This window comes from Barbus barbus (assembly GCF_936440315.1).
Source record: "Barbus barbus genome assembly, chromosome: 49".
NCBI classification, from domain to species: domain Eukaryota; kingdom Metazoa; phylum Chordata; class Actinopteri; order Cypriniformes; family Cyprinidae; genus Barbus; species Barbus barbus.
In genome coordinates, this window is record NC_136727.1 from 14,137,728 (window position 1) to 14,153,872 (window position 16,145).

A 16,145-nucleotide genomic window follows, 5' to 3' on the forward strand; every position below is an offset into this window, starting at 1 on the left:
ATATAATCATAATTTCTGAAATATAAACTTAATATTATAATAATGAAAACAACAAAAGCAATAATATATTTTTATTCAATGTATGAAATATACACAAAGTAATATTACCATTTATATATAAAGAGAGAACTATATAAATAGCTCTGTATAATTTATTTAGTTTTTTGATTGAGGAAAAACTAGGTCCTAACAATAGGAAAATGCATTAAAAACTGCATATACAACCATTATACTTTTTTTTTAATTTATTAATTTTTCCTTTTTTGTTTTGGCAATGATAACACTGTCCGCGTGGAGGCGATGAGTGCCACATGATGTTATGGAGGTACTTCAACGAAGAAACTTCTTCACAAATGACTGCACGTAGATCAGCATACATAGAAGCCGTATTTGACGTTTTGCACAATTCCTTTTCTTAATCTGGGTGTGTTTTTCTATGGCAGTATATGACAGCTCTCTTCCAACATGTAAGGAAATGTTTGGTACATAGTTGGATTGATTGTTTTGTTTTTAGTTAGTCTATATTGTCATTATTTAGCCATCAATGTGTAACTTTTTGGCGGCCGATAGATTTTAGTACATTTCATTTAGGATGTAGGATAAACAGATGGTCTGGTTAAAATATAATAAACAAAGTGTCCAAGAAAGCTGAATCTGACCTCTATATATGTTACCATTCATAACAATCGACCAGTATTTGTTTTACCAGTACGTCTGAGATTTCTCAATGTTTCCTGTTCCAGTGGAGATTATGAAGGTGCCAAGCTGTTCGTCGTTTGGGTTCTGGAGTTTGTTCATTTTATGTAGTCTGTTTGTTATTGTAAATGCTAATATCCACCCTGATGATGATGATGCTTGGATCGATCCATATGATATGCTCAACTACGACCCAACGACAAAGCGCATGAGAAAACCCACAGAGGTAAGTTAAAAATGTTAACCATTTAGTAACCATTAAGTTACACAATTTGTCAGTTCACTAGTGTATTACAGTGCTTGCACAACATTTAATTCCTCTTCTGTTTCTTAACATGGTTTTCAGTGGGAACAGACTGCATTCAAACTTAGCAATTGCAAAACTACATATTTTAAGGTTTTACAAACTTTTTAGTTTATATGAAACTGAAAGGAATAGTTGCACCAAAAGGTAAAGTTCAGCAACTATACTGTTACTTTCATTTTTTGACCAAAAGTCCATATCGAGCAAACGTAAACTGAAATTTCTTTGAATTATTTATCAAAAAATCTAATTTAAACACCCAGTTTATCAGATTAGAGACATTTTGCTGGCAAAAAAAAAATATTTTCTCTATTGTTAATAGTGTAGCCTTGTATGAAGAACAGCTCATGAAGTAGTCAGGTTCTGTTGGTAAGCGTGATGAAATTTACTGACCAACCTGAACCCGTTGCGAAATCTGCTTGTTGAAATCTTTATTCCAAATCCTATTGAAATTGCTGGTTTTAGCTTTGTAAAAAATGTAGGGATGCACGATACTGGATTTTTGCCGATATGCCGATATTTTTCATCTACTTTTGGTCGATACCGATATATTTCCTTTTGTTTGGAAACAACACCAAGTCTCTCCTGTGCAGAAATTATAAGAAAATTATTATTAATTTTGGTTAGTTTTTAACAAGAACTTCTTTATTAGAATTAAATAAAAAATAATGAAGGTTTTTTGACAGTACATTGAAGCTTTGAAAATAACTACAAATAAACTATCGATTGCTGCATTTTTCCCCCCAGAAAGATACAGTGTTAACCCTAACATTTTATTTTAGGATTTAAAATGTGTAGATGACCTAAAACAAAAGAGTTGTAAAAATTCATGAAAATCTTTTGGAGCTCACAATTTGTTTAAAAAAATAAAACATATTACACAATGAATAAATCGGTATAAATAAAATTATTTAATTTACAAGTGTCATGTTTTTTATTTTTTTCATTTAAGCTATAGCTTCTGACCATTATATCAAAACATACTAATTATTTTATGACATCAATTACTGCTTTATTTAATCATAAACACAGTCTACATCAGGGTTCCTCAAATCTTACCCTGGAGGTCCAATCTACTGCAGATTTTAGCTCCAACCCTGATTAAACTCAGCTACCTGTGATTTTCTAATGATCTTGAAGACTCTGATTAGCATACTCAGGTGTGTTTGATTAGGGTTAGAGCTAAACTCTGCAGGAATGGTCCAGATTTGAGGATCCCTGGAGATTAAATCTCCTTACCGACCGGGCGTTAGGACCTGGGGAAGGCTGCCGCTGCACGTGCTATTACCGTTTATTCTATCACACAACCAACGTGTCATTCTGTACGTGCTTTCACAGATTAAGTTCAGCGATCTAAATCAGTCAATCTAATCATCATTCAGACAAAACTTTGCTTCAAGAATGAGCACACTGCTGACATGATCTAATCACTAGCACACCCTGAGCACGTGTGAGTTAATGTATTCCTCTTATCGGCAAGACATATCGGCATAATTTTTCATATCAGGCTGATGCCGATATTTACATTTAAAGCCATTATCGGCCGATATCAGTCCGATAATATTGTGCATCCCTAAAAAAATGTGTAGAACAACAGTAAATGTAAGTGAACCTTAACTCAGTTAAACAATTTCTTTTGCACAGTTCAATTCACCTAAAGCCAAGTCAATTCTCTGCCTCACTCAACACAGTATTCTTTGTCAACAAAGTATGATTTCCTCTTTTATCACATTAAGTCTTGCAAACAGTGTAATTTTTGCAGGAAACACAAATCTACATCATATTAGAACTTTTTTTTGTTTTACAGTCTGCCAGTTACCCAAATGTGCCAACCAAGAGGAGGGAATTCAGCTCCGAATCCTATGAAGCGAAACAGTGTCCTAATGAGTCTGAGTGCACCAGTAAACTAAAGATTTTGCAAAAAGAGGTAAAAAAATATAAATATACCTTTGTTTAGTAAACCTCACTTACAAAATGGGACTGCCGTGTTTTTTGGACATTCCATTGGTACAATGGAATTACCTTGGTATATCTTAAGTACTGAAGACTAGTATTGTACAATTCAGCGCTTTCAATTACTGAAAATATATTTTTATTATTATTTCTTGTGCTATCTCTTTTTTTAGTTTGATGAAGAGAAAAAGAAGGGTACCACCAACTCTATAAAGCCAGTATGTCTTCCAGTATTCAAGCGTTTTCTTACCAAGCTCCTTAAAGAAACTTCAAAACTTGGCCTGGTATGTGACTTTGTTTTCTCCAGGGAATTCACTTGACATTAATCTACATTGGTGAAAGTTTTACATCTTTTCCATTTTTTAAATCTTTAGCCTGATGATGGACTGACATCCATGCATTATGACGCTGAGGTGAAGCTGTCCAAGCTGTCGCTGGCGGAGATCCAGAAGCTTCTGAATGAAGAGAACGACTGGACTACTGGAGCCATTGATGAGGCTCTCAGTCAGATTCTGGTCAGATTCAAACTCCACGACCACGAAGCCTGGAAATGGCGTTTCGAAGACACATTTTATGTAGATGCTGATACCGCCCTAAAGGTCAGTTCTTGTAAAAGCGTTCAAAGATAAATGATAAGATAACTATTAAAATTATATTCAAAAGATTGGTCTTTTACAGCTATCTCAGAAATAATAACAAATTAATATGTGCTGTATTTTGTTCTGCAGGTTTCTTTGATTGTTCTGATCGTTGTAGCCATAATCTGTACTGAGCTCTGGTCTGTGGTCTCCTGGTTGGTCCAGTTCAGGAGAATGTTTGCTGTCTGCTTTTTTATTAGCTTGATCTGGAACTGGTTCCATCTTTATATGGTAATTGTTCTTGTGCTGTTGACTGTCCGTGACATGTTTGTTAAAGCAGTACTGAACAGATGACAATGAAGAGTTGAAAGGTGTGTTCACTGTATTGCAAAATGGAGAGTTGAATGGATTTAAACATTTCTCCTCGACTAGGTTGCCTTTGCAGATCACAAGAAGAACATTGTGGAGGTGGAGAGCTTCAATGGCAAATGCACTGGACTGAAACAACTGGACTGGAAGGGCAGCTTATCAGGTGAGGTGCTTAATGTAATAAGAATTTGTTAAAAACTTGAATAATTTATTTATGCACCTACTTGTTATTCTAAACCTGTATCATGTGAAACTTAGAAATTTTGAATTTTGAAGACTCTTCTCAGAACTTTTCAAGCACCAAAAATATGATAGAAGTAACATTCTTCGGATAAGTCTACAGATTGTAAATGACATGAAGGTGAGTAAATGATTTAGAGATGAACAGTTGTAACTCTTTGATTTAGAGTGGTACAGACGGACATGGACTCTTCAAGATGATCCATGCAAAAAGTACTACGAGGTCCTGGTGGTGAACCCCATTTTGCTCGTGCCTCCAACAAGGGTTTGTATCTTTTAGTTTCTAACAACAGAAACTTGATAAGAGACTTGCAGTTGACTGATTATTTTGTGGTTGATAGTGAAAATGTTCAATGTAAAATAATCTGAACTGAAAGCCAAAAACCGATCCATTTAGATAAATAAATGTCCACCCTGTACTAAATAACGACACTTCAGATAATGTGTCCAAATGAACACCATTAATGCATATAATTTTCTCCAGATATGTGATTGTTCCAAAAGCTGTTATGAGAGCTGTAACCAGAGATGAAATGTATTCATATTTTTGTTGGTTTTCGTTCCAGGCTATCACAGTCACCATAACCAGTTTCATCACTGATCCCCTGAAGCAAATTGGGCAGGGAATCAGCGAGTTCCTCAGAGCCCTGCTGAAGGATCTTCCAGTCACTCTCCAGTTACCTGTGCTGTTTATCATTGCACTCTCTATCCTTGTAAGAGCTGTGAACTGCAAACATATTGTAGGATCATTTATTTGTTATCATACTAAGGCATGTTTTCTCTTCTCAGGTGTTCATGTATGGAAGTGCTCAAGCAGCTATACATCAAGCAGTTCGCTTTCCCCGGCTCGGTGGGCGACGTGACCAGCCACCTCCTGCGGTAGCACAGCGCCAAGTTCCTCAACTAAGGGAGCATGAGGAAGCTTGGGATAGAGGCGATGCTCCTCAGCCGCTACAGGACAACAGAAACAGAGTAAATCAAGCAGGAAACCGAGGTGACCAGGGCTACAGGGCAGAAGATGCTCATGCCCCACTAAACAGGAAGGAGGACAAAAGCATGGAACTCCGACAGGGATTTTCCGGTGTTCCCGGAGGGACTCAGAAGGTAGAGACTGTGCGCGCTACAGGGAACATGTCTAGCGATGATGAGACTGATTTTCAGCAGCGGAAAGAGGAGGTGGATCCTAGTACGAAGGAAAATACAGAGCCTGAAGTGAAAGCTGAGAAAAATGCATCTACTGAAGTCAAAAAGGAACAGAAAGATGCACAGAGTCCAGACAGAAATGAGCCTGTAACCGATGTGTCTTCTGCTCAAACAGAAGTGAAAACACTTGGAGCTACTCAAGGGAATGGGGTAAGTATTACTTTTTTAATTCCTCATTTAGATAATTTACCCAAATGAATAAATATACATGTATATAAACAAATACAGTTATACTACCGTTCAGAAATTTGAAATCGGTATGTTTTTTTAAAGTCTTTTATGCTCCTCAAGGCTGTATTTATTTATAAAAGAGTAATGTGAAATATTGTTACAATTTAAAATAACTGTCTATTTGAAAATATATTTTGTAAAATGTAATTTTGACCTGTAATGCATTTACATGTTGCATTTTTTTTATTATTTAAACATTGCAGCACTTTATGTGCACTAAAACGAGATCGGCTGCTCAAAATGACCTGAAGCTGCAGGTTCTGTTTTGCAAGCTCAATATTGTATGTATGTCATAGTTGGTGTTTATTAAATGGTCTGTGATTCTGTTGCATCTATGTTAAGTTGTCTGTTTGTCTGTTGTCAATAGTGCATGTACATTTGCATTATTCATTACATTGTGCTTGTACGGTAGGCTATATCCCATCAAACCTGAAGCAATTTCATAAAATATTGCATATCAAATACATAATATGCCATCTCTATCTACTAAACACTTTGCTCATACCCTCCACTATTGTATTTATGTGTAATATATATATATATATATATATATATATATATATATGTATATGTTTATCCTGGATCATTTTGACTAGAAATCTGTGTTTTGTTTCTGCAGGGAGTATCAGCAGATCTTGCTGTCGAAGAAGGAGGTTATTCAAGCTTTAACACTCCAATTCAAGAAACACATCATTAAAATGGTCTCTGAACTTTTTTATATCAACACAGTTGTTTTTGTGTCATTCACTTTTAATTAAATGTTGGGAAAACTGATTCTTTTTTTTCCCCTGAAATTTAAATATATTTTTGCGACTTTTTCTTTATGCGTTTAGTCTAATTTTTAAGTAAATCTCCTGACGTATCATTCAGGTGTTATAAAGAGCCAATGAAAGGTGCAGGATTTTTGCTTCCATTTAGCAGACTCTATACATTTTTATCATTGCTTTTGGACATTATACTGACACCTACTGGCCAGGATGTATGAGGTTTGTTTACTAGCTGCTGATGCTTCACACAACAATGTTTATTTTATTTTCTTTATCTCATCCATCACACACATTCATAATGAGCATTCTTGGATTAAATCTCTTTTTTTCATCTGTGCATGTTGTAGGGTTTTTGAGCTGTTACGACCCCCAACAGAGAATGGACATTTTTGCCAGTATTTCTAATTATACTCATACATTTTGGATCAGTTTGATAATGTTGGCTCAGGCTACATTATTTGTCAGTAATGTTTTGTTGTTATGTTGTTTGATTTGCTTGTTTTGTTTACATGTATTTTTATGATTATGCTTTGTTTGAATGCACTGTATAAATTAAATATAATTATTGTTATTATTAACGCAGTAAATTTGCTTGACACAGCTGGAGATCGTGTGATCTCAACATGGCGGTAACCCATTAGAGGGCGACCTGCTTTATGTAGAATACAAGTCTGGAGTCTTCTTTAAAAGTGAGTGTGATTAATTTATCAAAAGTGCTGTTCATTTCTTTGTGTAAACCAGCTTGGAAGCATTGCTAAAAAGGACATTTTTAACTTACCTTGTCTACTTCACTCATTAAAAAGACATTTTCTGTATTAAAAATAGCATGTGCTCTGTTTTTGTTTATATTGAGACTGTAGTTCTTCAGTTGTCAGTGAGCAACTGAAAGAACGTTTTATTTCGTACAGTAAGGTCACATCCATCGGGAATCCATCCTGATTGGTCGATGTGCGCTGTGAACGAATGGCACCTGTGAAGTCAAAGGTGACATTATCTGGTGATTTAGTGATCAAGGAATGCTTCTGGCTGGGAGCCACATTTATGTCTTGGATAACAGGTTGCTTTGTATGAGGCTTATTAGAGCAGAAGTTACACAGAACCAGTCATTGGTGAAATATGAGTTGTCTGGAGGATCAGATTTCTGGCTTTCAACTCTTTTAACTGTCATGCTTATCAGTGATTAGCTTCCAACATTTGGAGCCATACAAGTGTGATCTTGGTATTTGTATTTCATATGGTGGACCTCCATATTGGTTTGAGCATAGAATACGCTTGGTTTGCTTTGATGATACGGTTTATTTCTTGTAGTCACCATCAAATGTAATTTTGCTGCCAATTAAGACAAACTGCTCCACTGTTTCAACTCTGGAGTTCATTTTCAGTAGTGTCTTTTTGCTGTTGACTTTTGAAGCCAATGATGCTGTCTGTCTCTGAAGGCTTTGACCTTCTGCTGCATGTCTTGGTGTCTGCTTGAGAGAAACCGAATGTTGTCAGCATTGTTTTTTCTACATCAACCATGTTTTCAAACATCAATATGTGTCCTCTGGATCTTTCTCTCATTGATTTACTGAATTAGCCATTCAGATGCCAAAGTGAAGGGTAGTGATGAGAGGATGCAGTCTTGTTTGACAACAGTGTTTACCAGAAAAGCTTCAAATAACTGGTTCAGCTGGATGACATTGATTTTAAATTTTCTAATAATGATTTGATGACTAATCATCCCGTAATGTCTGAGGATCTTCCATTGTGATGCTCAGTGAAGGCTGTCAGAAGTCCACAAATACATTGTAAAATGTGCTGTTCCAATCATAGGATTGTTCAAGTATCTGTCAATGCAGGATATTCCTGTTCTAAACGGTTAGCCTGCTCTTGTCAAGAAATGGTATCTGCTTCAGTGGTTCATTGGATTGTACTGTTGGTTCAGCTGATAAAAGACTTGAAAAAAAGAGTTGTGAAAATTACCTGATCTAGGACCTTTATACAGTGCATGCCATTTTAAAGACTACAGACTTGTTTTCATCGATCTCATTAAATTCCGTTTATTGTTACAATCGCCAAGGTTCCTTTTCTTTGGTATTTTAACTCTTGTACCGATTTTCCACATGATGGGGATTTCATACTGTAGTTATCCCATTTTTCTTGTAAGATGCTTTGAGGGATCTGTGGTGTTTCTTGATTCTTAGCCTTTAACATCTCAGAGCACATATAATCTTGACTGGGTGGTTTATCGTTTTTCAGCTTCTGAATAGATTCCTTAACTTCTCCAATGGTGATCGGGTCTATGTTGATCTGTAGATCTTTAGAGGTCTGATATATTAAGGAGATAATAGGTTTGATATATAAAGTGTTTACACCTCTTCTCTCCAGCTTCTCAGCTTTAGAACCAGCTTTGCCATAAGGAAGTTGGGGTCACTGGCAATGCATCATGGTTAGAAATGTGTCCAAACTGCTCTGATATTATGCTGATGTATGCCAAGAAGCCTTCAGATTGCGCAATTGCTCTCTCCTGAAGTGTTCAAAAGCTGATGGAAAATGAACACAGCTTAATGCGCATTGTTTGATTTTGTAAATCTGATATCATGTTTTAATGTGTATAAATTACATGGGAATTTTCCCAAATACCCTGACAGTGCGCTCTCCCTATGGACCTACCTGCAAAGCTACCTGAAAAACTATGCGCAAGTACACCTTGGGCAAAAGCTGCTTTAAATGCAAAGGATGGTCACACCAAATGTTGATGTAATTTAGTTAATGGAAGTTAATTTACAGAAAAATTATTTTTGACAGCATCATCATTTTACAGCTTTTTCACACAAGTGCCTATAAAACTTTTAACAGTACTGCTTTGCAAGTAGGTCTCTTGAAGCATCTTGGAGACGTTGCCACAGTTCTTCTGGATTTAGACTCAAAGTTTGTTTCTTCATTTCATTCCAGATAGACTGGATGATGATGAGATCAGATCTCTGTGTGAAGCACTGACTGTTGTCAGACTCCTTGTGCAAACAAAAATCTCACTAGATTATTACAATTAATTGCAAAATGAATGGTTGGAAATGTAATCTGATATTTCCTACTGACACTCTGCAGTAAAAGATAGAAATAACTCTGACTTAGGCCCTACATATAAATTTAAACTGTTTTCTTAGCTTCTAACCTGCATAGCTAGCATGTGTCTAAGCTAGTTTAGCAAGTTTTGCCACGGCTGTCAGTGTAGGGGCATTGCAACATGTTGCAACCATCCCACAACTTTAATGTAAAAGCTTACCATAGCATAACAAAATAGTCCTGTTCGTTAGTTTTATTTTTATATAAAAAAAAAAAACATAAAAACTGATGTTTAAAACTTTTGTTGGAATCAAGATTGCTTTATTGGTATATATTTGTATGTATATTTTGTTGGTGTAGTTATATGGATCATTTTGGATGATTTGCAAATGTAATCGATATAAGGTGTGAATTACAGTAATACGTTTTAATGAGCGCAGGTGTTGCTTAGGTAGCACTTGGCACTGAAAAATGGTAAACCGAAAACCTTTTGCACCTTTTTGCACATATTTATGTGACCTCTGAGCAATAAATGAAATAAGCCTCTTTGGCTGGATCTGGACGAGTAGGCTACGGATCTCTTTCATCTTTATATATTTTGGATGTATCTACACACCTTTGCCATACTGGATCCTTTTCTATTTGTGGATCATAAAAAAACAAAATTAAATTAAATTACTACCAGTTTATTAGCAAACTGAATCGCGTGAATCACTAATCCATTACGAGAAGTGAAGTGAAGTGAAGTGAAGTGACATACTGCCAGGTATGGTGACCCATACTCGGAATTCGTGCTCTGCATTTAACCCATCCAATGTGCACACACACAGCAGTGAACACACACACACCGTGAACACACACCCGGAGCAGTGGGCAGCCATTTATGCTGCAGCGCCCGGGGAGCAGTTGGGGGTTCGGTGTCTTGCTCAAGGGCACCTCAGTCGTGGTATTGAGGGTGGAGAGAGCGCTGGACATTCACTCCAGTGCTCTCTCCACCCTCTCCACCCTCCATCCATTGAGAACTGTTCGTTTTGACTGCACATATCACCACTCCCCATCATTCCAAAGTGAGGTGAGCCGAGGCACATCTCAAAAAGACAAGTAGTTGCCACAGGGAATCAGGGTTGACGCTGTCAAGGTAAGTTAGACAACAGTTTTACTGAAATATACTTATCTAGAATTGTTTTGCATGGCAAATATGAATACATTCACAAGTCGAGTTGTTTTATTAAAACGCAGAATTAAAAGTTCTGTATTTTTACAAAGGAATTATTAAACAGCACAATATGTACACTGTCAGTGCTATATGTTTGAACTCTGAGACTCCGATCTTATTATCATCAGCTTAACACTTGTTCCGTCCTCTCAGTGAACCGATACTGAAAGCATTTTTAGGCCGTTTCTTCAACTAGGGGCACTTTTAGCCTTTTAAAGCTGAATAAAAAAAACTTGTTCAAAAGTCAAGTAACACAGTCTCATAAATTTAAATAATTTGTCTAGTTTTAATAGGAAAAACTTAGATTAGAAGAGAATTTGTTAATATTTTACATTTTTCCGACCTGCAATGAACAAATGTCATTTCCACCACATCTCGATATACAGCTGTTATTTAAATATAGAATAACTTATGCCACTCTAAGATCATTTTTGTAACTAGTTTTACCAGTTTTTCCACAATGTACAATAATTATACATTTGTCAATGAGATAAATTAACTGCCCTAAGGACCAGATGCTGACATTTTATATTGGTTTGTGTGAGAAAGCTTTAACCTGAACGCCCCCTAGTGGCACGTAGCATACATAGCTCTTTTAGGAGCGGTCATTTTGACTCAGCAGCAAGTTACAAACCAGGCTGGCTGGACTGTTTTTTCAACTTTGTATATGTTTTCTTTTCCCAGTGCGTAAATGATTACTGGTGAGTTTTCATATATATTTGAATTTGTAACCTACATTATTGGCTACGGATATATGTATGATCTCAGACCATACACAACCGCACTGCAGGCGTTGCAAGATAAGTATGGCCAACCACGTCAACTGGTGCAGTCCGAATTAGGTGTCATACTGAATGCCCCAGTAGTCAAGTTTGGAGATGCAGAAGCTTTTGATTCTTTTTCCCTATCTATCCAAACACTAGTAGGGATGCTCAGAACTTTGGAAGGCCCAAACGGGTACGAACTTCGTTGTGGTTCTCATGTTGATCGATTGCTAAGCAAGATGCCACCGTCATATCGCGATGGGTTCGTTGAGTACTGTTTCAACCGAGGTATTTTGCAAACTGGCACAGACCGCACCTATACATTACCTGATCTGTCTGCATGGTTGCAGATGAAGTCACAAGCGAAATGCATTTCCAATAAAGCAGCTACCATGTATCAGACTGATATGTCTAGATCCACCAAGAAAGAACAGCAAAGGTCAGTACCTTCTCGTCCAAAGGAGAGATTCACATCTATTTTGTACTCAGCTGATGCCAGTTCAGCTTTGCGAGGACAGACAAAATCGAAGTCCCAATCTAAGATTCAACCCTTCTGCCCTTACTGTAACACCAAGGACCACTTCCTTAATGCATGTCCTGAGTTCAAGATACTGACCTCAGAGCAAATAATACAGTGGATATCCAAAGAGAAGCGCTGTTGGAAATGTGGGCGAACCCATAATCCAGACAGCTGTACTCTGAAAAGAACCTGTATAAAATGTAAAGAGTTACATCTGACCATCTTGCATGATGCAGCCTTACAGATCCAGAAAAGTGTGCTGTTGGTCAACGTTCCTACCCATCAGGTCTATTTAGACCGGCCTAACAGATCTCAAAGAGTAATGCTCAAGATAGTCAAGGTCTTACTGCACAACCAAGAGAAAGCCATCGAAGCATACGCAGTGCTGGACGATGGTTCAGAGCGTAGCATTGTTTTGTCACAGGCTGTAGATCAGTTGAATCTCCCTACTGAACCCGAAACACTCACACTACGCACAGTCCATCAAGACGTAGTTAATCTGCACGGAGCCACTGTTTCCCTTCAGGTGTCACCCTTGCACAGACCATGCAGGAAATACCTGATCCCTCATGCGTTCACTGCAGATAACCTGAGACTTTCTGAACATTCCTACCCTGTATCCACTCTTCGGCGCAAGTATGAGTATCTTAGGTCCTTGCCATTGCCCTTGATTGACCGAGCTAAACCTCTATTGCTCATTGGGTCTGACCTGCCTCATCTGCTTACTCCTGTCCAGCCAGTGCGTATGGGACCTGCAAATGGACCGCTTGCCATCTGTACTAAACTTGGCTGGACCCTCCAAGGTCCCACTGGGCTCAGTTAAGCAGCCCTTTCCAACCCACAGTGTCTCCACATAACCACAACCACAAATAATACTGAGTTATTCAAGAATGTGGAACACCTGTGGCAAATTGATACCCTGCCCTATGTAAATGAGAAGACAGCCACTCGCTCCAAGCATGATCAGTATGCCCTCTCTCTTCTCCAGACACATACCACTAGGGTAGAAGTCAGTGGTGTTATGCGATACGCCACTCCCTTGCTCAGACGGCCTAACACTGAACTTCTTAAAGCCCCTAAAAAAGCAGTGATGGCTAACCTTCGAAGCACTGAGCGTAAACTTGCTAAAGACTTTAGGCGAGCTGAGTCTTACTGTTCGGAAATGAAGAAACTGCAAGAAGCTGGTTATGTGGCAGAGATATCAACCCAAGAAGCTGAGCAATCCCCAGAGGCATGGTACATCCCTCACCATATGGTGACGCATAATAATAAGGACAGAATTGTTTTCAACTGTTCTTATTCATTCCAAGGCCATGCTTTAAATGACATCCTTCTGCCTGGGCCTGTTCTTGGTCCGTCTTTACTTGGTGTCTTGCTGAGGTTCCGTGAACATCCTATAGCCATCAGCGGAGATGTGAAAGGTATGTTCCACCAAGTTCGCCTCTTGCCCAGTGATAAGCCTATTGTACGCTTTCTATGGAGAGACATGCAGAGAACAGAACAGCCTAAGATCTACGAATGGCAAGTCTTACCATTCGGCACAACGTGCAGCCCGTGCTGCGCCATATATGCACTCCAGGAAATTGCTCAGAACCACCCTCAAGTAGACCCAGCTCTGGTGAGAACGGTCAAGAGTTCCTTCTATGTAGACAACTGTCTTCATAGCCTTCAAACTGTTGCTGAAGCTAGAGCACTAGTAGACAACCTACGGCAACTTTTGCTCACTGGCGGGTTCGAGCTCCGTCAATGGGCCAGCAACAGACCTGAAGTTATTCAGCATCTCCCCTCTGAAGCAAGATCACTGAATAGTGAACTCTGGCTATCACAGAAGAGTACTGACCTTCTAGAAGGTACACTTGGGCTACTGTGGAACTGTCTCACAGACACGTTCAGCTATAAACCCAGCCAATTTGGATCCCTTGAACCCACTCTGCGTAATGTCTACAGAGTTTTGGCATCTCAATACGACCCCCTGGGTTATCTAATTCCATTTACAACCCGAGCCAAAGTGCTGGTCCAGGATTTGTGGAAGAACAATCTAGGGTGGGATGACCTAATAACATCCGACAGCCTGTTAACCAGATGGCAAGACTGGCAACAAGAGCTCCACAGTTTGAATCAGATTGCAATCCCAAGGTGTTACACTCCATGTGAAGGGCATGCGGAAATCCTCAATCGAGATTTACATATATTCTGTGACGCATCTGAGAGGGCCTATGGCTCAGTGGCCTACATACGCACAGAAAACAATGAAGGACATGTACATGTCTCATTTGTGTTAGCCCGTTCACGAGTGGCACCTCGGAAGCAGCTGACGATCCCTCGTCTGGAACTGAGTGCGGCACTTACCGGAGCGCAGGTGGCTAATATCCTTCAAGCAGAACTAACTGTGGACATTAATCATGTCATTCTCTGGTCAGACTCAGCTACCGTCCTTCAATGGCTTAAATCTGAATCATGCAGATACAAAGTTTTTGTGGGAACCCGGGTGGCTGAAATTCAATCACTCACTGATATTAATACCTGGAGGTATGTAGATTCAGCAAACAACCCTGCTGATGTCATAACACGAGGCCAGTCATTAACGGATTTAACCCCACCTTGCCGTTGGATTAATGGACCAAATTTCCTACATCAGCCAGAGTCATGTTGGCCCACTTTGCCTGCAGATGAACCTGAACCAGAGGCAGAGTTGAAAAAGTCAGCAATTTGTCTGCATGTGTGCACTAGTCCAGACATTCCCCTTCCTGATATCAACCAATTTAATACCTGGTCTGAGCTGCTAAAGGCTACAGTGACATCCCTTCACGGGGCGGCTACATCTCCTATGCAGTCTTCAGATGATTCAGAGAGTTACATCTCAGCAGAGAAGCTACTCCTACAACAGGCTCAGAAAGATTCCTTTCCAGAGGACTTTAAGGCTCTCACCTCTGAGCGACCATTACCATCTAACAGCAGATTAGCATCCTTATCACCAGAGTATGATAAAGCCAGTGGACTTATCAGGGTCGGAGGGAGGTTAAGACATGTGAAGCATATGGAATTAGACACAATACATCCCATTGTGCTTGATCCACAACACCACCTAACCAAGCTTCTGATCAAGGACTATGATGCCTCCCTTCTACATCCTGGACCAGAAAGAGTCTTTGCTGAGCTGAGAAGACGATACTGGATTCTGCGAGGAAGGGAAGCTATCAAGAAATATCAATACAGGTGTGTGGACTGCCAGAAATGGCGTGCTAAGCCTAGTGTACCCAAAATGGCTGACCTCCCATCAGCACGCCTACGCCTGTACAAACCCCCATTCTATTCCACTGGAATGGATTGTTTTGGTCCATTCACAGTGAAGATCAGTCGACGTACAGAGAAAATATGGAGAATAGTTTTCAAGTGCCTGACCACCCGCTGTCTCCATGTTGATCTCCTAGAAAGCCTTGATACAGATGCATTTCTAATGTCTCTCCGCAGATTCATAGCACAAAGAGGGAAACATTTTGAGCTACTCTGTGATAATGGAACCAACTTTGTTGGAGGAGATAAAGAGATGAAAGCAGCCTATGTAGCCATGATGCCACAACTCAGGGAACAACTTGCAGAACAACAAATTTCATTCAGATTCATTCCACCTGGCGCCCCTCATTTCGGGGGAGCTTGGGAACGGGAGGTTAAATCAGTAAAGCAGGCTCTAAAGGTAGTGCTGAAGGATCAAACAGTGACTGAAACTGTATTGTGTACCGTGCTCACTGAAGTAGAGGGCATCCTCAATGCTAAGCCTTTGGAGTATGTGTCATCAGACGTGTCGGATTTGGACCCAGTTACACCTAGCACCCTCCTAATGGGCCGCCATGATTCTTCTCTCCCACAAGTGCTCTATGATTCAAGTAACCTTTTGGGTACCAGAAGATGGAAACATAGCCAAGTACTTGCTGACCATTTCTGGTCTAGATTCATTCATTACTATCTCCCGAATCTGCAAGAAAGACAGAAATGGCATAAAGATGGAAGAGAAATTGATCTAGACCAGGTGGTGCTGATAGTAGATCCACAACTTCCACGAGCATGTTGGCCATTAGGAAAAGTGACCAACACTTTCCCTGGAATTGACGGGCGTACCAGAACAGTTGAAGTGCAGGTACACAATCGCACATATGTGAGACCTGTATCTCGTCTCGTCCCACTACCTAAATTCTCTGACGATGACCCTATTGAGCCTACTAATTAGCTAGGGCTTCTCACTATTTCTCACTATTTCAAAA

At 39.3% G+C, this 16,145-nt stretch overlaps 1 protein-coding gene across 2 annotated transcripts; it reads left to right on the forward strand.

The window, feature by feature from the left end:
- Positions 1–313: 313 nt before the first annotated feature.
- On the forward strand, positions 314–7,158 carry LOC306867533 (chloride channel CLIC-like protein 1). 2 transcript variants are annotated; one of them, XR_013784031.1, is made up of 12 exons: positions 344–467; positions 744–922; positions 2,808–2,927; positions 3,127–3,237; positions 3,328–3,552; positions 3,682–3,822; positions 3,964–4,063; positions 4,308–4,405; positions 4,707–4,853; positions 4,930–5,493; positions 6,194–6,560; positions 6,689–7,158. XR_013784031.1 is itself a non-coding variant. In XM_079413247.1 (11 exons), exons 1-11 carry the CDS (start codon positions 437–439, stop codon positions 6,269–6,271), a joined length of 1,794 nt encoding a protein of 597 aa, XP_079269373.1. In that variant the 5' UTR covers positions 314–436; the 3' UTR covers positions 6,272–7,158. The 2 variants fall into 2 exon arrangements, 1 of the variants encoding a protein (XP_079269373.1); XM_079413247.1 differs by having other exon boundaries at positions 314–467; positions 6,194–7,158.
- The last annotated feature ends 8,987 nt before the right edge of the window (positions 7,159–16,145 follow it).